We start from the raw sequence: 25,286 nt of genomic DNA, 5'->3' as shown, positions 1-25,286 counted from the left end.
GGCTCAATATTTCCGAAAATTTCTTGTAGAATTCTACCTGGCAACCTTCCGGCCCCGGGGCTTTACCCGATTGCATGCCCCCTATACCCTTGACAATCTCCTCCAATTCAATTGGGGCCCCCAGTCCCTCCACGAGGTCCTCTTCCACCTTTGGAAACCTCAACTGGTCCAAAAATTGCCTCATCCCTTCCGCTTCGGGGGCTCCGACTCGTATAGTTTCTATAAAACTCCTTAAAGACTCCGTTCACCCCCCTGGATCCAAGACCATGTTACCCTCCTTATTCTTTACTCCCCCGATTTCCCTGGCCGCCTCCCTCTTTCGCAGTTGGTGTGCCAGCATTCTACTCGCTTTCTCCCTGTACTCCTAGATTGAACCCCCTGCCTTCCTCAGCTGTGCTACCACTTTCCCTGTGATCAGCAGTTCAAACTCCACCTGCAGACTCCGCCGCTCCCTCAGTAGCCCTGCCTCGGGGGCATCCGCGTATCTCCTGTCCACTCGGAGTATCTCCTCCACCAGTCTCTCCCTCTCCGCTCTTTCTCTCTTTTCCCTATGGGATCGAATTGAGATGAGCTCCCCTCTGACAACTGCCTTCAGAGCCTCCCAGACCGTTGCCGCTGCTACCTCACCCATATCGTTTGTTTCCAGATATCTGGATGTTCCTGCTAATCCGCCCGCAAACCTCTTTGTCCACCAGCAGCCCCACATCTAGTCTCCAGAGTGGGCACTGCCCTCTCTCCTCACTAATCCACAGGTCCACCCAGTGCGGGTGAGACTGCGATTGCTGAGTATTCTGTCCCCGCCACCTTTGGGATTAGAGCCCTGCTCAAGACAAAGAGGTCTATGCAGGAATAAACCTTATGAACGTGGGAGAAAAAAGAGAACTCCTCTCTCGGCCACGCAAACCTCCAGGGATCCACCCCCCGGTCTTCGAATCCAGCCCTGAATGGAACACCTAGCCTACCGATCCCTTTCTTAATCTCGTATGAGCTTTAAATGTGTCTCCTGAAGCATTGCTATGTCTTCCTTTATCCCCTTCAGATGCGCGAACACGCGCGCTCTTTTGACCGGCCCATTCAAACCCCTCACATTCCACGTGATCAGCCTGGACGGGGGGGGGGGGGGCCCACCATGATGACTAGCCATCGCCCTTTCTTGGCCAACCTCGAGCCCGTGCCCTTCTCTTCCTCGAGCACCCCCAGAGGGAGCCACCGCCCCCGACCCTTAATTGGTACCCCAAAATTGATACCTCCACTGTCAGCAAAGCAGCATCCCCACCACCACCAACAGCCCCACAACCCAAAACCCCCTGCCAAGCACCAGTTGAGCACTTGCTCGCCCCACACTACGCTCTCGAGAGTCAGCTGACCTCGGCAGCTCCCGCCCCTGGTGCCGATCAGACTGTCGCCTCATTGTCCGGACCCCTCTCCCCACATGAATAAACCAATTAAAGTACCTTTCCAGCCCCAGTGAGTAAATAGTAATACGAAACGAAAAATAAACAGAAGACACTAACATTGCCCCGTGAGGAGACACTTGTTGAACCAAGGCTCCAACGTCCCGAAAGATCGCACTAAGTACAGGGCCCCCCCTCCGTATCTCAACTTTTCCAGAAACACTGCACCCTCCAGCCACCACCACAGCCCTTACAATCTCCCAACATTGTATACAAGCTTACATTAGAAACGGTACCGTGTTACCCAGCCCCACCGCCGCATTCCACCAAAGCTTAGCTGTCCTTTAATTCGAGTCCAGCTTTTCTTGTTTGACGAATGACAACGCCTCGTCCGGCGTCTCAAAATAGTGATGCCGTTCCTTGTACGTGACCCATAGCCTCACTGGGTGTAGCATCCCAAATTTCACCCTCTTGCTGAAGAGGGTCGCCTTCACCCAGTTGAATCCAGCACGCCTCTTGGCCAGCTCCGCACCCAGGTCCTGGTACATGCGTATCACGCAGTTCTCCCACCTGCTGCTCCGTTCTTTATTTGCCCACACAAGACAAGTTCCTTGTCCGAGAAGCGATGAAATCTCACCACCATGGCCCTCGGTGGTTCATTCGCCTTGGGCTTCCTTGCGAGGGCTCTCTGCGCCTCGTCCAGCTCCAGGGGTCGAGGACATACCCCCGTCCCTATCAGCGTCTCCAGCATCTTGGACACAAATGCTCCTGCATCTGACCTCTCCACACCTTTGGGAAGGCCCAAAATTCTCAAGTTCTGTCTCCTGGACCTGTTTTCCAGGTCCTCCTGCCACTTCTTGTGGCAGTCATCCTCCACCTTGAGGGCCAATACGACCACTCATCCTCATGGTCGGATAGCTTTTCTCCATCTTTCTTAATCGCTTTCCCTTGTGTCACCTGAATTGTGATCATTTGGTCTATTGATGCCTTCATCGGGGCCAGCATGTCCTTTTTAAGATCAGCAAAGCAGACCCTAAGGAACCCCTGTGACCACTGCGCCCATAAACCCTGGTCTATACTGGCCGCCATGCCGTGCCTCGGTGCCCGCTCCGCACGCTTCTGTCTGTTGGGACTTGAGCGCTTCACCCGGCCACTCCTGGTCTAGATATCCATACAACAGAGAGGGAATCCTTTTGCCGTGTTTGCTTCACCAATCTGCCCCAAACAAGTCCGAGAATAAAGGTCCGAGAGTCCGTTCCAGGTGGGAGCTGCCGAATGCGTGACCTACTCCTCCATGGCCGCCACCGGAAGTCTCGTCACCACTTCTTCAATGGCCTTTGCGAAATCTTTTTGCAGTTGTTCCTCTGCTGCTGGAATTCAGCTTTAATAAAGGCCATCAAGTCAGTTTGAAGTCTTTGAGCTTGCCCTTCCCCCGCCTGCATGCTTGAGGCTTTTGTCTTACTGCAGCGCCAGGCAAATCCCTCACTGTTTCTGCCGGGTCTGGTAACCAAGAGACATACCATTCCTGGGGGAAAGTACTCTCCAACATTCACCAACATCTTTTCATCAAAATTCCACCCGTATTGATTAAAAAGAGCTCTTTTCTGTAACCGTGGGAGGAGCTGCCTTGTGTGTGACCACTTACTCCATGGTCCACACCGGAAGTCATCTTATTTTATAATATGAAGAGCAGGACTATTTTCAGTACGCTAAGTATGGTCTAACTATGATTCTCTACAAGTTTAACATAGGTTTGCTTTTTTACATATAGCTTTATTACCATATTTCACTGCTTGTAATGAGTGTGGCATCTCTACCCCAGATCTCTGTTTCTCTATCTAATTTAGACACTATTTTGCCAACGGATATGTGCTCTCCTTACACCATGATTCACCTCCTCACACTTATCTATCCCAAAATAATTTTTTCAACTGCATGTCATTCTACAAGTTAATGATTTTCCTGTATTTGGGTGAGTCTTCCTCTGTATGAACTACAATTCCCAATTTAATGATGCTGCAGATTTTGAAATTGTACTCCAATTCTTGAATCCAAATTATTTCTGTAATGCGAACAACAGTGGTCCAAGTTCTGATTCTTGTGGAGCACATTATCCACCTTTTGACAGACTTTAACTCATGCTCTTCTGTTTTTTGCTTTGTAACCAGCTAGCTACTCATTCTGCCACTTGTTCCCTGCTTGCACATGTTCTGACCTCCGTCATGAATCTTCGCTGTGGTATCTTATTGGCCCTTTGAAAATCCAATTATATCATTGCCATGATCCTTATCTAATCTTCCTATTACTTCTTTAAAGTACTCAATAAAATTGGTCAAGCATCACCTTCCGTTTTGGAAACCACATTGACTACTCTTGTAAATGATATTTTCGGTTTCTAGAGGCGAAATTTTCCTTTCTTCTAAGTATACTGGCTCAAGCGAGAAAAAGTGGCATGCAGTTGAACGCGCTGCGCAACCTCCTTTTCATGACATTTGGTGCAGCACTTGGAAGAAAATAAATGTGGAATCATGGCCCATGCTGGCAGGACAGATCCAGAAAAAGTCGAAGGGGGCACCGATCTCGGGTTAAAAAAAAGAGGAACCACCCCCTGTGCACATGGAGAGCCCACAGGCACACGGACAAACTATGCCACCCCTCTCCCACTCCACTGGGAACCCCCACGAACAAAAGGAGCAACGAACAAAGGGCGCAACCCATGGATCTCCTCATAGGGACCCCCCTGCTCGCTGGGGGACATTGCTAGGGTATGTGTGATTTCCCCCTGGGGACTGTACTTAGCTGTACACCTCCAGCAGGTTACCTTCGTGTGGTTCCCGTTTTGAAAACCTTGCTCACATGATCGCAATGTGGGGGAATGAAAATCCGGGGAAGGCCCATAGTAATATGTAATCTATTTAACTGAGGTGGGAACCTCGTTACTTCAATGGGGGGGGGGGGGGGAACGGGCAATCGCACATCCTGCCTGCAAGACTCTAGTTTTTTTACTCTCGCAGGAGTTTGCTGGTGCAAAATCCTGGCCTAGATGTTTTTCTATTACATCTTTATGTAAAGATTCCATCGCCTTTCCTACCACTGACTTTTTTTAAATTTAAGGTGTCCAGTTAATTTTTTCCAATTAAGGAGCAATTGGTATCGCCAATCCACCTACCTTGCACATCTTTGGGGGTGAAACCCATGCAAACACTGGGATATGTGCAAACTCCACACGGACAGTGACCCACAGCCCGGATCGAACCTGGGACCTCGGCGCCATGACGCATCTGTGCTGCCACCGTGCTGCCCTTCCCACCGCTGACTTAAGTGAATTAGTCTGTTGTTCCAGGACTTGTTTCTATTTCCTTTTTAAAAAATCACAGGAGCTGTCCACCAATCCTCAGATACTATTCCCTTTATCCCTTTGTAATGAATGTTTGTGCATGTACCCACACCTGCTAGAACCTCTGCTCCCTTTCCTCACTTGTTTTCAGTTTTATAAATGCAAGCCCTCTGCACCAGGGCTTTTACCCTCCCTAAGTTTGACTTGTTTATCAATTATCGTCCTGCGACTCCACTCCCACTTTATATTTAAATATCTATCTTTCAAAATTTATTTTAATGTCAACTGTCCCAAGTTAGCCTTCCTGGCAAGGCACTTATTTAGTATTGCTGCCATTTTGCTGTGGTTCCCTGTGAATTTTATCATGTGTATCCCTTACTGGTTCTACCCCCTGTCCTGATTTTTTGTTTGTGATTATAGAATATTACCTTTCATATTCTTGTTAGTTTTAATTTTGTAGTTTTTCTTTGCCTTCCAGATGTTTTTTTGATTCTTTCCTACCTTTTGTATTCTCTTTTGTCAGCCTGTCATTTGTTGTCTATGTACAATTTACATTAATAGTAATGGATCAAGGGACCAATTGGCATGTATCACGAGCTACTGATACAAATGTAGGTGCAATTGGTAAACTGCGGGAAAAACGTAGGGCAGGATTTTCCTCCCTCCCACGCGGCGTGTTTCACAGAGGCAGCCTGCCCATTGGTCCTCCGCTATTTCTTGTTAGTTGCATTTTGCTCCTCCATGGGAGAGTGGGTTGCTATCAGCGAGACTGGAACGGCCAGATTCCGGTCAGAGAGTCTGCAAACCGACATAGTCAGATTAAATGAGTGGGGTCTCCTCCTTTCCTCCCCGGTGTCATTGGTCACCCTCCCTTTCCAAGTTCCTTTCCTCTTGCTTCAAGACCTTGCTTGCCTTATTTTTCCACCAGGTCGAGAGCACTATATCTCCTATATATCTGTGTGCCCGCTCCACCTCCAAATTTGGACCTGCCTCCAACTCCATAATTCCGTGTTAGTATTCCGGCTGTCCATCCAACAACCTACATCCTTGTCCTCACAGGTAGCAAATACATTGAATGTGTTGGACAGGACCAATGTCTGCAGGATCTCTTTATCTATCTCCTCTTGACTTCCCTTAGTCTGCCAAGTAGCACTCTCCCTTTCCTGCACGTGAGCTGTTCTTTGAAGTGGTGGCCTACACTCTTAGAGGAAACTATCCAAAGGTTCCTCTGCCTCCCTATTTGTCAGAATGCCTCCCAACTCCCACTGAGCCATTGTTTAGGGTAAATTGCTATACTCTGAGGATTGCTAAATCTTTGGCTCAAAAATCCATTAAACCACCATCTTATCTAAGTTACGATGGAGCATTAGGTGTCTCTTTATCCTGCCGGAATATTTAGGATGGGGAGGTTCCTTGATTTAAAAACATCTGGTGTGTGCATCGAGGGAATTGGCGATTACGTATTACTGGAGTTGCAACAGCGAGCCCAGGTTTACCTCTGCAATTTATTTTGTTCAGGTAATCAACAATGAGGCCACCAGCTACACTCAAGTACTTTGAGGGCCGGACCAAGCCCAACCTTGATTCTCTGGGCCCCGTTTCTACCAACCAGAAAGCCATTTTGTTTGAAGTAGAGCAGGAAAATTATAGTTAGAATTTTCAAAATAATAAGGCCTTAAGGCATGCTAATGCAAACTGGTATTTTAATTGGTAAATGTAAGATGGTAAAAATAATTAATTCATAATGAATTGATTGTAATCTATGCTATTGTTGCTTCAGGGGTACAGGGGAGGATGTCAAAGTCAAACCATACTTACCTAAGGAAAGCAATTTCTGGTGACGAGAAATGGTACGAGCTTATTCATTCTGAATCAATACTTTATGACCTGATGTCTCCTTGCTATTTAAAATAATGCTCAGAGTCAGATTGTTTCACTGTTCACAGCGTTCACCGATCAGATATTCTATCGCTTTTCCTTTATTCCTGCCCTACTTATTTAATGAAAGTGATAATTTTGCTAAGTTTTAAGAAGTAGAGTGAGCTAATAATGCTGTTTTGTATACTGTTTCACCAAGAGTCTTTCTCCTCTCCTCCTCCCCCCTCCCCCCAATATAGTTCCTTGCTATAAGCGTTGCAAACAGATGGAGTACTCTGATGAATTTGAAGCAGTCATTGAAGAGGGATGACGGTGATGGTGGATGGGTGGATACTTATCACAATTCAGGTATCATGATAGTAGATGAAAAGAGATGGTTTATGTATTGAACATGTTAATTGTCCAGTTTTTAAAATGTCAAGAACATAAACGGTTTTAAATGCTAAACTATAGACTAGCGTCAACCAAAGTAAATTTAGTCTTGTTTTTTTTGCTGGGCATATTTATTTATAAAGTAATGAAAATTGTGCAAAATGTTATACTGTGGTTAGCACTGCTGTCTCACAGTGCAGGACCCGGGTTTGATTCCGGCCTTGGGTAACTATATGTTTGAAGTTTGCACTTTCTCCTTGTGACTGCATGGCTTTCCTCCCACAGTCCAAAGACTGCAGGTTAGATGGATTGGCCATGCCAAATTTCCCCTTAGTGTCCAAGATGTGCAGATTAGGTGGGTTATGGGCATAGGGTGGGGAGTGGGCCGATGTAGTGTGCTCTTTTGGAGGTTTGGTTGCAGACTCAATGGGCTAAATGGCCTCCTTCTGCGCTGTAGGGATTCTATACTTGATTTAGCCAAAAATTAGCTATAAAATTCTAAAGGTTTGATAAGCTGCAGCTTTTTGAGGAATTACTTATAGTCACTGTCTTTCCTTGCATTTCAACTGTGAACTATAATATGCCTTAGATATAAAGATATTTGTACCTTTATTTTCTCATGTATTTGGGTTTCCATTGCTGCTAATATTTACAGTACTGCAAATTATACCAGGATTTCAATTGATTAGCTTGAGTATGAGGATTTGCTGTGCTTTAAGATGAATAGTGAAGTACTAAAATGGCTGAGTAAGGATAATTAGGAGATCGAACTGAAAAAATCAAATGGCATCATAACCTGATTTCTGAAACCCAGATGAGATCACTGTAATTGCAATTGGCTGTCCTTTTTTAATATATAAGCCTGCCTAATGTGCAGTTATCTGTTGAATGTTCAAGGATTGTTTTGCTCACATGAATTGCAAACCTTGCCTGACAGGGCACCATCAGTTTCAATATTGACGTTTCCTCTCATTGGCAGGTGTGGCTGGATTGACAGAATCTGTTACAGAGATTACTTAGAAAGCAAAGACAACGCAAAATGTATAGGCAGCCCACAGCATGTATGAATGATAATGAGGAAGACGATGATGAAGGAGAAGCAGCTGATATGGAAGGTGAGAGCACAAATGCATGCTTGGGTAACAGTCTGTTTGGAATGCTCTATTCTTTCAGGGTTCCTTGACTCTTGGTTTCCTTAGTATCAATATGTCAAGCTCTGAATGTGCCCATCTATCTGAGCATCCATGGCTCTCTGGGTAGAGAGGTCCAAAGATTCACAATCCTTTAAATGAAGGAATTTGTCTTCATTTCAGTCCCAATTCTGAGTCTGTGACCCCGTATTCTTGACTCACTACCCATGGAACATACTGCCATAGGTAGTGGTTGAAGCATAATATATAGACGCATTAAAGGGGAAATAGATGAGCACATGAGAGGGAATGGAATAAATGGTTGTGATAGATTTAGCTGAGAAGAATGGAGGAAGCTTGAGTGGAGTTTAAACATCAGCATGAACAGGCAGCACGGTGGCCCTAGTGGTTAGCACAACGCCTCACGGCGCTGAGGTCCCAGGTTCGATCCCCGGCTCTGGGTCACTGTCTGTGTGGAGTTTGCATATTCTCCCCGTGTCTGTGTGGGTTTCACCCCCACACCCAAAAATGTGCAGAGTAGGTGGATTGGCCACGCTAAATTGCCCCTTAATTGGAAAAAATAATTGGGTAATCTAAATTTATTAAAAAAAACATCAGCATGAACTCGTTGTGCTAAAGAGCCTATTTCTGTGGCCTCTTATCTTAAAAATACACACAGATTTAAAGACTATCGTAGATTACAAAGTACATCTTAAGCTACAATGGTCTCATTGTAACACAACACAGAATGGTTAAGGTCCCTTTTAAGCACACAAGATCACTGTGGGCAAGTGCACTCTCCACTCTGAAGCCCAGGTGTATGTGGATGTCTCCTCAGTATCCCCCCCCCCCAAGATGATTGCCACGTGAGAGTTTCCAAACACCACTCCAAAAAGCACATTTTAAGATTTCTCTCAAGTATGCTTTCCCGTAGAGGGTGTGTATTCCAAAATCGAGACCAGTTTTCAGAATGACACTTTTAAACAAAGGTTCAGCTCCATTTTCAACAGTGAATCCAGTCCAGGATTTCACAGGAACCCCTTTAGGATTTCTTTGTCTTGGCTGATGTGCTAACTGCTCACAAGCGCTTTAACTCTTGATTCTCCAACTGTATTAAAAACGGCATCCAACGTGTGATTTACCTTTTGAAGGCTGTTGTCACACTTTAAATCTGGCTACTGCAATTGTCTCTTTAACTCCAAACATTTTGTTTACTCTTCCCTCGGGTCTCCTTGAATTGTTCTGAACAATACCTTGGTCTCTGTTCACTTAAACTCCAGAATTCTTGGACATTTCTCTATTTTTCTTAACAAAGCTGGACTTTAGATTTCCGGTATCTGTTTCCCTACCATTACTCCATCGTGTGGCTTTTCCTTCTCGTAGTGAGATAATGTTCCCTCTTTAGCCTTCTCAAACCGACTGACTTAGTAGAGCTGTGAGAGCTATCTTCCTCTCACTACCTATCTCCAACTGCAAACAAATTAACTAAGCTTAAAAGCTTTGCTACCTTTCAAGCTACCACTGTTGGTTTATTCATTCTTCACACTATAGCCCTCTCTAAGCACAATAGTCAGAACTTAACCAACCCCCACAAAACACCTTTGCCCAGCATGAATCTAGGTTATTACCCTTCCCAGGCACATAAACCATTAAATTAAACCCATTTAAAACTAATGTTTACCAATACTAATATAAATCCCTTAAAAATATCTTTGTTTTCTTAACAAGTTCTACACTCCTACCACCTTTTGTATGGCAAAGTATTTTCTGCCTGCTTTTTTGGTTATGATTTTAACTGATTTTAAGGTTATGGCCCTTTGTCCTAGATTTTGTCCAGTGGAAAATGTTTCCCTCTGTTAAAAGTATAAATTCCTTTCACGATCCTAAAACTTTCAATCAAATCAGTTCTTAACCGACTATTTCAGGGAATACTAAACTTAGTTTATGTAACCTCTCTTCATAATCTAACCCTTAGAGCCTTGCTAACTTTCTGCTGAATCTGCACTCCATCCAAGGCCTGTACATACTTCCTGTGGTTAGATGCCCAGAACTGTGCATAGTATTTCAGATATGATCCAACTTTGTATGACCACACCAAAACTTCCTGACCTTTTATATTCTAGCCTCACAGCTATAAAGGTTGACATTCCATTAGTCTTTCTGATTTATTTTCTGTACTGTTTACACTTTGGTGATCTTTCTACATTTCTTTGGTCCTCCAGTGTTACTAGTTTTTCACATTTTAATAATGTTCAGATTATTTTTGGGGGTCCAAATGGATAAGCTCATAGTTATCCCTGTCGAAATTCATCTGCACGCTTTTGTCCACTTAATCTATCAGTCTCTTTTGTAATTTTCTGCTCCATCTAACACTTAACAGCTATTGGTGAACATGAGCTGATATTCTGACAGCTACAGCTGGGATGTCAAACAAGATTAATATTTTAATAGGTTTTGATTCTCTCCCTCTTGCTCTTCACCTTTAAGATACTGCTTAAAGCCTTTCTCTTTGGCCAAAGGTTTGGTCATTTGTCTTAATGAATCCTTGTTTGGCTTGGTCCGATTACACTCCTCTGAAGCACCCTGGGACATTTTTATAATGTTAAAGGTTCGATCGAACTGGAAGTTAAAGTCAGAATGGTGAACTGATGTAAACAAAAAAAAAACGAATGATCTCAATGGTATCCACAATAAGCCAATTTCATTCTAAATATTGCTGTTATCTGTGTATAGTAGCAATAGTACTTATCATTGAACTGCTGTGTTCTATCTGTGGTCCGCGCGTTGCTATTTTAGTTTTGGCTACTGGTTGCCCCAACTTTGACTGAATTGCATTCAGATAGGTGAAGATAAAATAAAGCATTCTGTTCAGTGATCTGTGCTACTACACATGTATAGATAATCTGGTAATCTGTTCATATGATTATATTGTCAGATTGATAATAATCGCTTATAGTCACAAGTAGGCTTCAATGAAGTCCCTAGTCGCCACGCTCCGCCGCCTGTTCAGGGAGGCCAGTACGGGGAATTGAACCCGCGCTGCTGGCATTGCTCTGCATTACAAGTCAGCTATTTAGCCCACTGTGCTAAACCAGCCCCTGATTATATAGTTTGTGTTCTTGTTCCAACATCATGATAAATGTTTCCTTTTTCGCAGCCTATGAAGAGAGTGGCTTGTTAGAAGATGCAGATGATGTAAGTTACAAAATGCTACAATATTAGAGTAAAACATGTGTATGTTTTAACTACTCTCTCATCACCCAAGTTAAAATATAGTAATAAACTTAGCTTGTCATGAAGCATCATTGGTAAAGTGACACACTGGCAGATGAAAAATATTAGGCTGATTCAGGAAGAAGCTGGGAAGTTTCTCTCTGACCCTCCAAGGCAAGAGGCTATGGTGATTGAAATCACCAGTTCCAGTTTACACACCCACTTCCCGTAACTCGAGATGTCTTCCACTTATGGGAGTTTCTCCAGAAGCACTTCTGCAAATCACATTCGCAACACAAGCTGGTAACCTAGTCCAGAGAATGACATCTCTGCAAAAAAAAATCACATGGACAAATACAGTTTAATTAAGGAAAGCCTGCATAGATTTCTTAAGGGAAAATCATGTTTAACTAACTGAAGTATTTTTGAAGAGGTAGCAGAGAGAGTTAATGAGGATAATGCTGTTGATGTGCACATGGATTTCCAAAAGATACAGTGTCACATAACCGACTTGTGAGCACAGTTATAGCTCATGGAATAAAAGGGACAGTAGCAACATAGATATGGCTGAGTGACAGGAAACAGAGAGTAGTGATTAATGAATATCTTTCAGGCTGGAGAAACGTTTTGTAGTGGAGTTCCCCGGGGTCAGTGTGGGTCCTTTGCTCTTCCAGATTGTACGTTAATGAACCAGACTTTGGTGTACAGGGCTCAGCTTCAAAATTTGCAGACGATACAAAACTTGGAAGCATTCTAATCTGTGAGGAGGTTAGTGTAGACCATTGAAAGGGAATTGACAAGTTGGTCGAATGGGCAGACAGATTGCCGATGACGTTCATGCAAAGAAATATGAGGTGATTAATTTTGGTAGGAAGAACATGACTAGACAGTATGAAATAAAAGGTACAATTCTAAAGCGGGTACAGGAGCAAAGGGACTGTGTGTATATATGCATAAATCATTCAAGCTGGCAGGACGGTGGTTAGTAAAGCCTATTGTATCATAGGCTTTATTAATAGGGGCATAGATTATAAAAACAAAGAGGCTTTGTTGAACTGGTATAAAACACAGGTTCTGCCTCAGTTGGAGTATTGCGAACAGTTCTGGGTGCCACGCTTTCGGAAGGATGTGAAGGCATTGGATAGACTGCAGAAAAGATTTAAGAGAATTGTTCGAAGGATGAGGAACTTAAATTTTGAAGATAAATTGGAGAAGTTAGGATTATTTTCCTTGGAGAGGCTGAGAAAGCTGATAGAGTTATTCACAATTAAGAGTCTGAACAGAATTGTTAGGAAGAACCTGTTTCCACTGATGACAGAATTGACAATGAGGCCACAGATTTAAAGTAATTGACAAAAGAAGCAAAAGCAATAAGAGAAACTTTTCACTCAACAGGTGGTCAGGGTGTGAAATTGCACTGCCAGAAAGTGTGATGGAGGCACCTTCAGTTGAGACATTCAAAAGTACTGTTATTTGAAAAGGAACCGTGTGCAGTGTTACAGGGAGAAGGCAACAGAAGAGCACTAGGTGAATTACTCATTTGGAGAACTGGTGTAGACACAATGGGCTGAATGGTCACCTGCGCTGTTACAATTCTGAAATTCTGAATACCTTTATCCCTATATGCAAATGTTTAAGTGGCATGTATCAGAGATCTTTAAAGACTGCATAGTTTAATCCTTGCAAATAATTCCCTTAAGAGTTACCTAAGCCAGTTTCCAATACTGGACGATTGGAAGTCCGAAAGTTGCCCACACTTTGTAAATAAACCTGAATCCAGAAATAAACAAGCAGGATCAGGTAACAAAAGGCTGATAAATAACCACCTGATTAACACAAAACCGATACCTCTGGTCTGCATGATTCTCAGGCAGGACCTTCTGGGATTCAAGATTTTTTCCTCTTAGATAAAGAAAGTCAAAGTACAGATACACCTAGCTTATCCTTGCTTTCCCCTCTAGGGACTGGCACATAGAACAGTACAGCACAGAACAGGCCCTTCGGCCCTTGATGTTGTGCCGAACAATGATCACCCTACTTAAACCCACGTAACCTGTATACCCATAACCCAACAATCCCCCCATTAACCTTACACTACGGGCAATTTATCATGGCCAATCCACCTAACCCGCACATCTTTGGACTGTGAGAGGAAACCGGAGCACCCGGAGGAAACCCACACACACACGGGGAGGACGTGCAGACTCCACACAGATAGTGACCCAGCCGAGAATCGAACCTGGGACCCTGGAGCTGTGAAGCATTGATGCTAACCACCATGCTACCGTGAGGCACATGGCTCTACAGGTTAAAATAATATAATTCAAACGGAGGGAGAAAGGAAGATTTTATTTAAATGCAATCATAAAAGTGATACAATTTGGATTTGAGTAGGCTATAACTGAAACCAGACATTTTTTACATTATGTTTTGCACTAGGCAACCCTGGATACCAGTAAGATCGAAGCAAACAAGCCCAAAGCAGATGCTGCTGGAGAAGATGGGATTCTTCAGACGAGAACCTATGATCTATACATTACTTACGACAAGTATTATCAGACACCGAGACTTTGGTTGTTTGGTTACGATGAGGTAAATAAATCATTCTTTTCCAAGCATTGTTATGTAAAAAGCACAGTATTTCACAAACCTTTTTCTGGATTTTATTTCCATGAATATTATTGATTATATTATAAGAGTATGATGTGTGGAATAAGCCAAATTATATTCTTTTAATGTGGTGCAAATTTTCTTTACATGAAGATCGATGTGCATAAAACTATATTAAACCTTGGGTATAGTCATTTTTTTATTTGTCGTCTTCAGCAACGACAGCCACTGACTGTTGAAGAGATGTATGAAGACATTAGCCAGGACCATGTCAAGAAAACAGTGACAATTGAAAATCACCCTCACTTGCCTCCACCTTCAATGTGTTCTGTTCATCCATGCAGGTATTTATTTATTTAATTAATTAATTTTCAGTAGCCTAACCTCTAATTTGGGAATTAATGATTTATAAATGTTCATTCAAATGAACAAAACAAAGCTCCCTGGTAACTTATAAAACATCTGATTTTCAATAATATATTTAACCTGAATTATTGATAATTCATATTGGAACGAAGGGAGATTTCTAAATTTCAGTGTAGCAGTAGAAATTTAAATATTCATTTATCAAGCATCTGGCATGCAATTGATAAGTAAACACATACTGCCCTTAAAATGAAACAAGGGTAACGTTGAGTCTATGTTTTTTGATATTAATAGTACTCAACATCTTTTTGATGAATTCAATGAAAAAATGTTAGTTATGAATGTAGCCAGATCTAAAATAAAATATCTCTATGGAATTGCTTACATCTGTGGATTGTCCTGACTATGCATCATTTGCACTTTGAGGCTCAGGTGCAGTCAGTTGTCGCTCTGTTGATTATAAACCAACATGAAAGGTGTTCCACCTCGGGTGGAGATGCACTCTCCTGCCACTCCTCTCCATAGGGAAGTCTAATTACTTGACTCCGTTCTTCCTAAGAGTGAAGCTGTAATGCTGATTTATTAAGGAGCAGGAACGCCAGGAAAAACTGTCTGTCGTTCCAGGTTCTCACTGCGGTACATCAGTGACTAAGAAACCCTTCTATCCATTTCTGGAAAATCTAAAGAATATAGAATATAGAACATTACAGCGCAGTACAGGCCCTTCGGCCCTCAATGTTGCGCCGACCTGTGAAACCCCTCTAAAGCCCATCTACACTATTCCCTTATCAATAAGCCCGTAATCTCCTGGCTCCTCAGCATCACCTTTTAGGAGTACCACAAAGATGCAATGGGGAATTCTTCTGAGGTTCCCAGGTAAGGGTTTGCGTGGCAATTGTCCAGAAGTGCTAACTTTCCTGGACAATTGCGCTGCAATGAGAACTATCCAACCAAGTGACAAATCACTAACTTCAGATGGTTGTGCCAGTATTAGGCTAATAATTACTCTGGAAAGAGTTAGAAAAAGTAAAATCACTTCTAACCAATTTATAATTAGCGATTTTAAATATCCAGATTGATCCTCGCACGGGATTCGCTCCGCACTCCTACCCTTTCCCCTGGCCTTCTCCCACGCCTCCCATGTTCCCCATTACTCCGTTTCCTTTGGATTCGACACTGGGAACCAGCTGCGCAACCTGAATCTTGTTCGGTATGAGTCAGGAAAGTCGGGCAAGACAGGCACTGAAGAAACTTAGCGTAGGTAAGTGGGTATGAAGTGGCACCCCGGCGCTGATTCCGAAGAAGTTATGGCCCATAACTTTTTGTGTAAGAATATGCCACTTCCAAACTGTAGGCTGTGCAATGTCATTATGTATCTTTCTCACTGTCATTCTAGTTCAACTGATCCTCTGCTGATTGCACAACATTCTGTCTATTTGTGCAGATTACAACTAGTTCCTCATCTTTAGTTCATAAATGACTGGACGTAATTGTCAGTAAATAGCAGTGCATTTTGTAAGAAATATGTGATCACTGGCACGCCATTTGACGTATGACCAATGATGATTGGATTACTTTTATTTCTGGCCTTTATTCTGTCTTTTGTTTTTAATATTTTTCTATGGCTCCTCAGCCTAGATACTGAGAACAATCTATTTCTACCTGTGCTCCTGATCCTTTAATGATTTTAAACATTGCTGTCATATTACTCCTTTATCAGCATTCTAACAATTAAAACCACTTTGTATCAGTCTACCTGCCTTATTTGTAATCTCTCAGCAGACTGTGATCTCTGTTACACACTCTCTGGGCTCTCAGCTGACTTGTTATTTTATGGAGCCCTATACTGCACACTTTGTTGTAACTGAGGCCTTATTAGTGTGATGTATCACAATGACACTTGTATATCATTCTCCACGTACAGGTGGGACCTGTACTTTGTCTTCATGTTGTCACAGCACAAAATGGTATTTCACAAATGAATGTTATTTGGAAAGATAGCACATTTATTGCTTCTTCGCCAATTCTGGGTACTCGGCAGCAGCAGATAGCCAGAACTGGGCAGTGTTTATTCTCACAACTTTATTCACAGCAAGCACTCTTGGGGCAGTTCAACTTCTGATTTTCCATGCAGATGACAAAGACGTTGAGCAAATGTTGTAAATAGATCACAAACGCAGTTGTGCTTATCTGTTTACATGTCAAAATAAATACTGCCAATTTTTTGAGAATGAGCAACGGGTCCTTTTCATGCAGTAACTATCATTGTGTTTGCATTCAGAAACCCAGACAGTTGTGGAAACATACCTGAAACTCCATTTCTCTATCTAGTTTTCCAAATCTCGCTAAATGTTGTAATCTTGTCACTTGCTTTGCATATGATGGGTGAAAGTGACGAGGCGCCATGGAAGCGATAGGCAGACATTGCAATAAAGTGTCACTCCACAGCCTTGCCAACACACTGCTAATCATTGCACTTGTTTCACAGACCCTGAGTATGTTGTAGATTTCCCAACCAGGGGGAGACAGCCTCCCATTAGCTCTTTACCACATGGCTTTAAAAATGTTATCTTGTGATATATCTATACATCCATTAGCTTTTTCACAGCCTTATTAACCTGAGGTGCTACCATTTAAGATCCTGCGGACCTGTTCCCTAAATGCCTCTCCTCTTCCTCAGCACCGAATATACGTCCAATTCAGGGTAGAATTACTGTTTTTTTTTATAAAAAGGATCACCTCACAATTATTTGTAGTGACATCCATATTTCGCTCATTCACCACCATATCAATATCTCTTGCAGCATTCAGAAGAATTAACTGCACCGCTCATTGATTTTGGGTATTGTCTGCAAATTTTGACAGCCCTCTAGGCTTGTATCCAAATCATTAATATACGCATGAACAGAAATGTGCTCGTTCTTGTCCGCATCCTGAGTCTTAAGTCTCCATTTTTTTTGTCCTGTTTAAATGACAAAGCAATAATGTAACTTGATCATTCCTGAGATCACTTGTATTTGCTCTCCTCTGTCAGTGCTCTTTTTGTATTTGTAAACAGTAGTTTAAAAGTATCTAACTTCTTGTGTTACAGACATGCGGAGGTGATGAAAAAAATTATTGAAACAGTTGCAGAAGGTGGAGGTGAACTCGGTGTACATATGTATCCTTGGAGGTTAACAAACACCCAAAATGTTAATAAAAGCTTAGATTTTCATAGGTTTCTCATTTATTGGTTAAAAAAAATACATTTATCTAGTATCTTTAACACAATTTCTAACCATTGCTTTCCTCACCAGCATCATCTCCATTTACCCTTGAAAAAAGAACTATGAAACAACTGATCTCAGTCTTGGTGACGTTGTCTCCTAGTCCACTGTAGCTCACCTTAATGTTTCAGTGCATCTGTAGAAAGGGTTGGCCAAGGGATTATGGGATAATCTTAGCCAGTCAGAAATCATCTGAAACACAATGAATACTAGAGCGTGATCCCACAGCAGCAGCTCAACTGATTATTTATAATTTACTAAAGGGAAGTAACCTTAGCAGAGAGTATTATGACCTCGCTTCTAAATTCCCTTTGTTGGCATCTTGTTCCACTGTGGAGTCTTGGTCATTGAATATTTTTAAGACTGAGTTAGATAGATTTTTGATTGACAAGGGTTATGGGGCGGTTAAGAAAGTAGAGTTGCTGCTAGAATCAGATCAACCATGATCTCAAATGGCAGAGCAGGCACAAGGGGTTAAATGGTCTACTCCTCATGTGTTTGTATGTATAACATGAACAGCAGTCATGTATGTCATAGACTGATTACTTGACCCATGGTTGACTACATGGTCTGGTTGCCGAGACTCCGCGCAATCTGGAGTTGGACTTCTCTATGCTCTCTGCCAATAGGTGAAGCTCACAGTCAGATTGCCCAGTGCACTGTCCTCTTTGATAGGCTGAATCGTCAAGGTCTTCATTTCCATCCTCTGCAGCAGGACTAGGAGATATGAAGTTGCTCTCCAGGGGCATGCTTTCTGGATGATATTAATTCGCTCTTGCTCCTGACCACTTCTCTTCTGTGAAATTTCAGCACGCTGCCCTTAAGTTGATCTTTGTTTGTGTGAGGTTGAATGATGCTATATCTTTTGGGGGGACACTGTCCTCTTCCTCCAATCATGCTGTGTCCTCTGAATTTTCAGGATTAGAGAGAGTCAAGTGTTAGTAGTTGGTAGCTGGCTTAGCAACAGTGCCTTCAGTACCTTCTAGATCATTAATGTATATTGTGAAAAGTTGTGGTCCCAGCACAGACCCCTGAGGCACATCACTAGTCATGGTGTTAGTGACAATGTACTGGCATGCATAGAAGATTGGTTGACTGGCATAAGGCAGAGATTGGGGATAAAGGGATCCTTTTCAGGATGGCAGCCAGTGACTAGTGGTGTTCTGCAGGAATCAGTGTTGGGACCACAGCTATTCACGATATACATTAATGATCTGGAAGAAGGAACTGAGGGTATTGTTGCTAAGTTTGCAGATATAAATGCATGTAGAGGGACAGGTTGTGTTGAGCAAGCAAAGAGGCTGCAGAAGGACTTGGACAGGCTTAGGAGAGTGGGCAAATAAGTGGCAGATGGAATACAATGGAGAAACGTGTGAGATTGTACACTTTGGTAGGAAGAATAGAGGCATAGACTATTTTCTAAATGGGGAAAAACTTACGAAATCAGAAGGCAAAAGGGACTTAGGAGTCCTAGTTCAAGATTCTCTTAAGGTTAACATGCAGGTTCAGTTGGCAGTTAGGAATGGAAATGCAATATTAGTATTCGTGTCGAGAGGGCTAGAATACAAGAGCAGGATTTGACAAGCTTTGACAAAGGGTCATCTGGACTCCAAACATTAGATCTTTTCTCTCCCTACAGATGCTGCCAGACCTGCTGAGATTTTCCAGCATTTTCTCTTTCGATACAAGAGCAGGATGTACTGTTGAGGCTGTATAAGGCTCTGGTCAGATTTTGAATATTGTGAGCAGTTTCGGGTCCCATATCTAAGGAAGGATGTGCTGGCCTCGGAGGGGGTCCAGAGGAGGTTCATAAGAATGATCCCTGGAATGAAGGACTTGTCATATGAGGAGCGGTTGAGGATTTTGGGTTTGTAATCAATGGGGTTTAGAAGGATGGGGAGTTGGGGGGGGGGGGGGGGGGGGGGGTGGATCTTATTGAAACTTGCAGGATACTGAGAAGCCTAGATAGAGTGCATGTGGAGAGGACGTTTCCACTAGTGGGAGAAACTAGAAACCAAGGGCACAGCCGCAGACAGAAGGGACGATCCTTTAAAACAGAGATGACGAGGAATTTCTTCAGCCAGAGGGTGGTGAATCTGTGGAACTCATTGCCGCAGAAGGCTATGGAGGCCAAATCATCGAGTGTCTTTAAAGCAGAGATAGATAGGTTCTTGATCGGGAGAGTGGAGATGAGAAACATATCAGCCATGATTGAATGGCAGAGCAGACCCGATGGGCCGAACGGCCTAATTTTGCTCCTATGTCTTATGGTCTTATATTATTTTCTAGTAAAGGCTCAAATCCACCTTTATCAGTTATCTAATAACCAAACTATAAATGTACTGCATGAGACGGGGAAAATGCGAGATGCGCAGAGTCTGTTTGGGATTCAAGGTAGCACAGCTGACTATGGGAGTTCAAAACTAAATGAACCATCTTTGGCAGATTCTGTAAGCCATCATCAGAATCAGGTAAATCTGTAAAACCCCAGGGTACTGATGATGGTCGGTCAGCCAGTCTGGCTCAATAATGAAACCTGGTAGATAAACCATTGACTGGGAGCTGGACTTTTTCCCCACTTAGCTTGAGATAACCCTGCAAACAAGTGTTCATAGGTCAGTTAGTTTTAGCTGGACCTGCAATGGAAAGCATAGCAGTGTTCCAAACTACCAGGCTGTATCATTTTAACAGATTAACCTCCAGCAGACATTCGGTTGGGTTTCCTAAAATTTGGGATTTGCCAACCTGTGCTTAAGCTCTCTGGACTTGTGTGAGTGGGATGCGCTAGTATAGGGTGAGAATGTACACTCTAGGCCATGGAAGAAATTCTACATGTGCAGATATCTCAATAGCTTGACTTCAGTCAGTCACTTTTTAAATAAAAAAATATAGCACTTAGTTTCACACTTGTTAGATACCCTGTTATCAAAAGTGTCATCTGTATGAGTGTTGCGACTCTTTTACATGTGCCAGTACATATTTGATTTTCTAGAGAAATAATTACCACACATGGCACATGAACCTTTTTCAAATAGCTCACTTAAATTTAGTATACTTTGATTGATCTGACTTTATTTTGAAATTAATAGAATTGAAAATTGAATGCTGTATATAGTACACTTCTTCAGTCAATTTGATACTGCTGGGAAGGCAATAAGACCATGAAGAAATCCTTCTGAAAACGAGTTTTCAATTATTTTCAATTCAACTTTGCCATGTCTGATTAAATACTTTGCCGGGTCTTTGCTTTGGAAATCAAGAATCGTGCATAAAGAGACTGGGAAATGTATCCAATGGATGTAAGCTAGTTTCAGTCACATCTGGGTTTGGGATTGATCGTCACAATCCTCTGTACCCAAACTGTGCTGTCATGAGTGTGATGCGTTCTGCAAAGTGTTTTCTCCCAGGCCACAAAAGAAAGATGGGGTAGTCACCAAGTATGTACATCAGATCTTTCTTTCATTATGTTTAGACCGATGTGGCAATGCATGGTTCCCCTTTTTAATCTCATTTCTATTTTTTCCAACTATAAGATAGTTTGACGCAGCCACAATGAACATTGAATAATAGTGTTTCTTAATGTTAAACTCTTCAGCCATTAGGACTTCTGGGGCACAGGAGTATTTTAGATTTGTTATGGTTAAGTATTAATTTGTATCAAAACAAAAGGGCAGTGCAATTGTTTATTACACTGATTTTTAGTGATGTTTCCTTAACCTATTGGTTTTTCAGGTACCTTCTTATTTTTTTGAAATTTGTTCAAGCAGTCATTCCAACAATTGAATATGATTACACAAGGCACTTTACCATGTAACTTCAAAGTTTACACAATCAGAATATTCTCAGACTATGTTCTGGGTTGACAACGTGCTGCTGCGTTTCAACCGTAGCTAATAATTCACTCAACATAATTCTGACCATTGCTTGTTCAGGTTCAGTTCCTATTTACAGAACTTCTGTAATGAGATTGGCAGGAGCTTGTCTGCTTATCCAAATGAAGAGGCGGATTCAATTGTGAAACTTTATTTTCTTTTGTTTTTTTCCATGAATTCCTCATTTTGTGCTCTCCGTTCTACTTTTGAGTGAACAACTAAAGTAAATGCATACTCTCTTATTCATGTTTCATTGCATTTTGAAAGTAAGATGTATTGACTTCTATTAAACCAATTTATATTTGCAGTAAACAAATAAATGAAAAAGTCTGACAAAGATTTTCTTAAAATGTTCTGTTTTTCTTTCAAATGGGATTGCAGCACATTCCAGGCCGGAGGGACTATAATTTTATTCTTCAAAGGGTGGCACGGTAGCTCAGTAGTTAGCATGTTGCTTCTCAGCGCCAGCGATCCGAGTTCGATTCCCAGCTTGGGTCACTGTCTGTGTGAAGTCTTCACATTCTCCCCATGTCTGCCTGGGTTTCCTCTGAGTGCTTCGGTTTCCTCCCACAAGTCCCGAAAGACGTACTTATTAGGTGAATTGGACTTTCTGAATTCTCTCTGTGTACCTCAACAGGCGCCGGAGTGCGGCGACTAGGGGATTTTCACAGTAACTTCATTGCAGTGTTAATGTAGCCTACTTGTGACAATAATAAAGATTATTGATTATTATTATCATTACCACTATGATCTTGTGCCTATCCTATTTTAGTATTAAATTGTTCCATCGATTGTCAATATATCATAATGCTTGACAATAAGGGCAGCACGGTGGCACAGTGGGTTAGCCCTGCTGCCTCATGGCGCCGAGGTCCCAGGTTCGATCCCGGCTCTGGGTCACTGTGTGGAGTTTGCACATTCTCCCCGTGTCTGCGTGGGTTTCACCCCCACAACCCAAAGATGTGCAAGCTAGGTGGATTGGCCACGCTATATTACCCCTTAATTGGAAAAAGTGAATTGGGTAATCTAAATTTATTTTTAAAAAATAATGCTTGACAATATTGCACCACCAAAACATTAATTGCTCAACATGCCTTAATTTTTACTGCCATTAAAAATGTAGTATTGTTCAGTACCTTCTGCAATTCTGAACAATACAATTTCACAGCGTTCTTCAGAGGTGGATTTACAGTGAAACACACTGTGCCTAGACCCAGGGCCCTGAGCAATGGGGTGGGGGGGCTCAGGCATTAGAGTCTGATTGATTGAATTCCCTTAAAGGGGGAAACAGACTGGTCCGAATGTTAAGGCACACACAGGGAATGAGAGTGGCTAGGTGGAGAGGTAGAGAGGCAAAGGCAGAAGATCCTGTGTTTTACTTTTGCGACAAAATGTGCAAGCAGCAGATTTATCGATGCAGGGCTGAGGGTAGGCAAGGGGAGTAGGCATCGGGCAACTTGACCCTCTGGGTTGAGGATGGCAGTCTAGCCAGCAAACAGCAAAGTGCCAGGTGAAAGCCATGAGCCAAGGACAGTCTGTCGGTCAGCTGCCGTCAAACAGCGAGGAGAGCAGGCAAGGGATAGCTCGCTCCAGCCAGTCATGAAGAGGGAAGGCCAGCCAGGAACAGCGGAGCACCGAATCAAGCCTTATCAGCATGAGGAGACATGAGTGCAGCCTTGAAGACCCCAGGCGGCTGAGAATTGGGGGGGATGCCAGGAGAGTGAGGGTCTGGGTGGACCAGAGAAGAGATTGTATGAGGAGTACTTATCCAGACTTGCAGGGAGGTGTCATAATATCCACTCATGTATATAATGAGATGCAGACATGCAGTGATTGACACATAGGATGACCAGTAAGCAAACAACACAGTACAGCCAATCACCAGACAGAACACTACCACTATAAAGCCAGAGGGCACTAGGTTTCCCGCTCTCTCGGGACCCAGCTACTGAAACAGTCAGAGTCCACGAGCTAGCCAGTGCAAACACCATGTGGTAGCCAGTAAGTCTGGTCAGGCTACTACAAGGTCACCAGTCAGATCAGTATAGTGTCGACCCACAGCTGAATATGTACAGCACTTCTGAAACAGTGTTGGATCTCCTCCAGTGTTAGACGTCTGTTTCTAACTTCCCTGCATCGAGTGCAGTCCACATCGAACCAACCTGCCTAACACATCAGGAGGGAGAGTATTTTGTGGCTTGCGCCTTTATGTTCAATGGGACATGGATGGATAGAGCCAGGAGTGGCAACATGGTGGGGGTGGAGGGACAGAAATAAAGGTGAGGCCCTGCAAAGTGTAAATCTTCCTCTGACGTTCTTACTCCATAACATCCTAGCATTGCGGAATTATTATTTCCACGGTGTTTATTTCAAATTTTCATCTAACAACACAATTTACATTTACATAGCACCTTTAACATACTAAAACATCCCAAGGCAATTCGCAGGAGCAAACTCCAAAATTTTCAAATGCATGCTCAAAACCTACAACAGCATGACTGGTATTACTGCATCTGACCACCAGCCATTATATCAGACCAGCAGATGTTCTCTCTTGAACAGAATTTAGACTGGAGAACAAGGTAGAGGGACAGATTTTCTAGATTTTCTTGCTTCCTCCATTGTTTGCAAACCATGGCAACTTAGATGGTTTTTCTTCTGCACTGCTCCTCAAAATCATCAACCACATCATCGTAGGTAAGATCTTGGAAGGATGCATTTTCAATTGTCAGCATTGCTGAACTTGTCAAATGTTGCTGACTCATCGTACTTCGCAGATAGTTTTTCACTCTTTTCAACACAAAGAATGTTCACCTGCGGCATTGGTGGCACGTATTGTTAAGAAGATCTTCAGAATGGTTTCTACATTTGGAAAGATTGCCTGCAAACCATCAGATACAATTCTGTACAAATCAGCTGGTGATCTCAAGGCACAAGTCATTATCGATGGTGTATGGTTTCACCTCATCTTCAAAAATATTTGTGTCTATGTCCTGGTAGAATTCAATTGACCTCTTACTGCAGAGGCTCTTAGCATTCACATTCAAACTTGTTGAAAAGCATGCAAAATTATTCAACAGTCTTCTTCAGAAATTCACTTATACTCTGCAATTGCGCCACTATTATGTCACAAATAACATTGATAGTCTCAATGATGATCTCTTTCCCTTTTAAAGAGATCGTCTCTAGTTCCATCAAAAAATATTTTCCTGTGTCTTGTACGCTTCTCATCAGCAGAGGGACCTGTATTCTTTGTTAATGTTAGTACCTCAGCTTCCACTGAGATATGGTCATTTTGAACTTCCACACCAAAACTTGTAACTGAGGCTAACAATTGTGAAACATTCGATAAAGTTGTATCAACATTTTGCAGCGATTTACTGTTAGCATTAATTATTTGAAGTAAACGGTTCCCCAATCAATAAAAGCTACAATTTTGTACTTTTCAAACTTCTCTGCAACAGATTTTGCTTCAGTTTTCACACGTGATGACCAAACCTAATTTGAAATTATATCTGAAACCGTTGTCTCCAGGCACTCAGAAGTGTGGATTTGTAGCTGGACAAAACAGAAATCGCTCTACAACTTCACCATCGCTGGTCACATATCTTAAAATTAATGTTAATTGGTCCACATGACTCACATCTGGTGTTGAATCAACTATTATGGATAGTATTTGGCATCTTTGACGTAATTAGTTAACTGGTTTCTGAGTTGCTCTGCCATTACTGTGGTGAAGCCATCGTAGGTTCTGTACGGTAAAAAGTTGGTCTCTCCTGAGCCACAATATTGATAACTTTGCGAATGTTCTTTGAGAAGCTCATGCAATTCACTGAGATATTCAAAGC

General features: G+C 42.5%; 1 protein-coding gene across 1 annotated transcript in view; it reads left to right on the top strand.

Annotated features, from left to right (window-relative positions):
- The window catches only part of atg3 (autophagy related 3), a 52,049-nt gene extending 30,272 nt beyond the window's left edge, over positions 1–21,777 (top strand). Inside the window, 11 exon segments of the mRNA XM_038802075.1 lie at positions 6,512–6,549; positions 6,552–6,581; positions 6,849–6,913; positions 6,915–6,957; positions 7,961–8,028; positions 8,030–8,096; positions 11,269–11,306; positions 13,764–13,916; positions 14,151–14,278; positions 17,392–17,460; positions 21,299–21,777. Of these exon segments, the coding sequence (XP_038658003.1) occupies positions 6,512–6,549; positions 6,552–6,581; positions 6,849–6,913; positions 6,915–6,957; positions 7,961–8,028; positions 8,030–8,096; positions 11,269–11,306; positions 13,764–13,916; positions 14,151–14,278; positions 17,392–17,460; positions 21,299–21,380 (781 nt within the window). The 3' untranslated portion in view covers positions 21,381–21,777.
- Positions 21,778–25,286: the final 3,509 nt, after the last annotated feature.

Source organism: Scyliorhinus canicula, chromosome 7 (assembly GCF_902713615.1).
Source record: "Scyliorhinus canicula chromosome 7, sScyCan1.1, whole genome shotgun sequence".
Lineage (NCBI taxonomy): Eukaryota > Metazoa > Chordata > Chondrichthyes > Carcharhiniformes > Scyliorhinidae > Scyliorhinus > Scyliorhinus canicula.
This window is presented reverse-complemented; position numbering and strand designations above follow the sequence as displayed.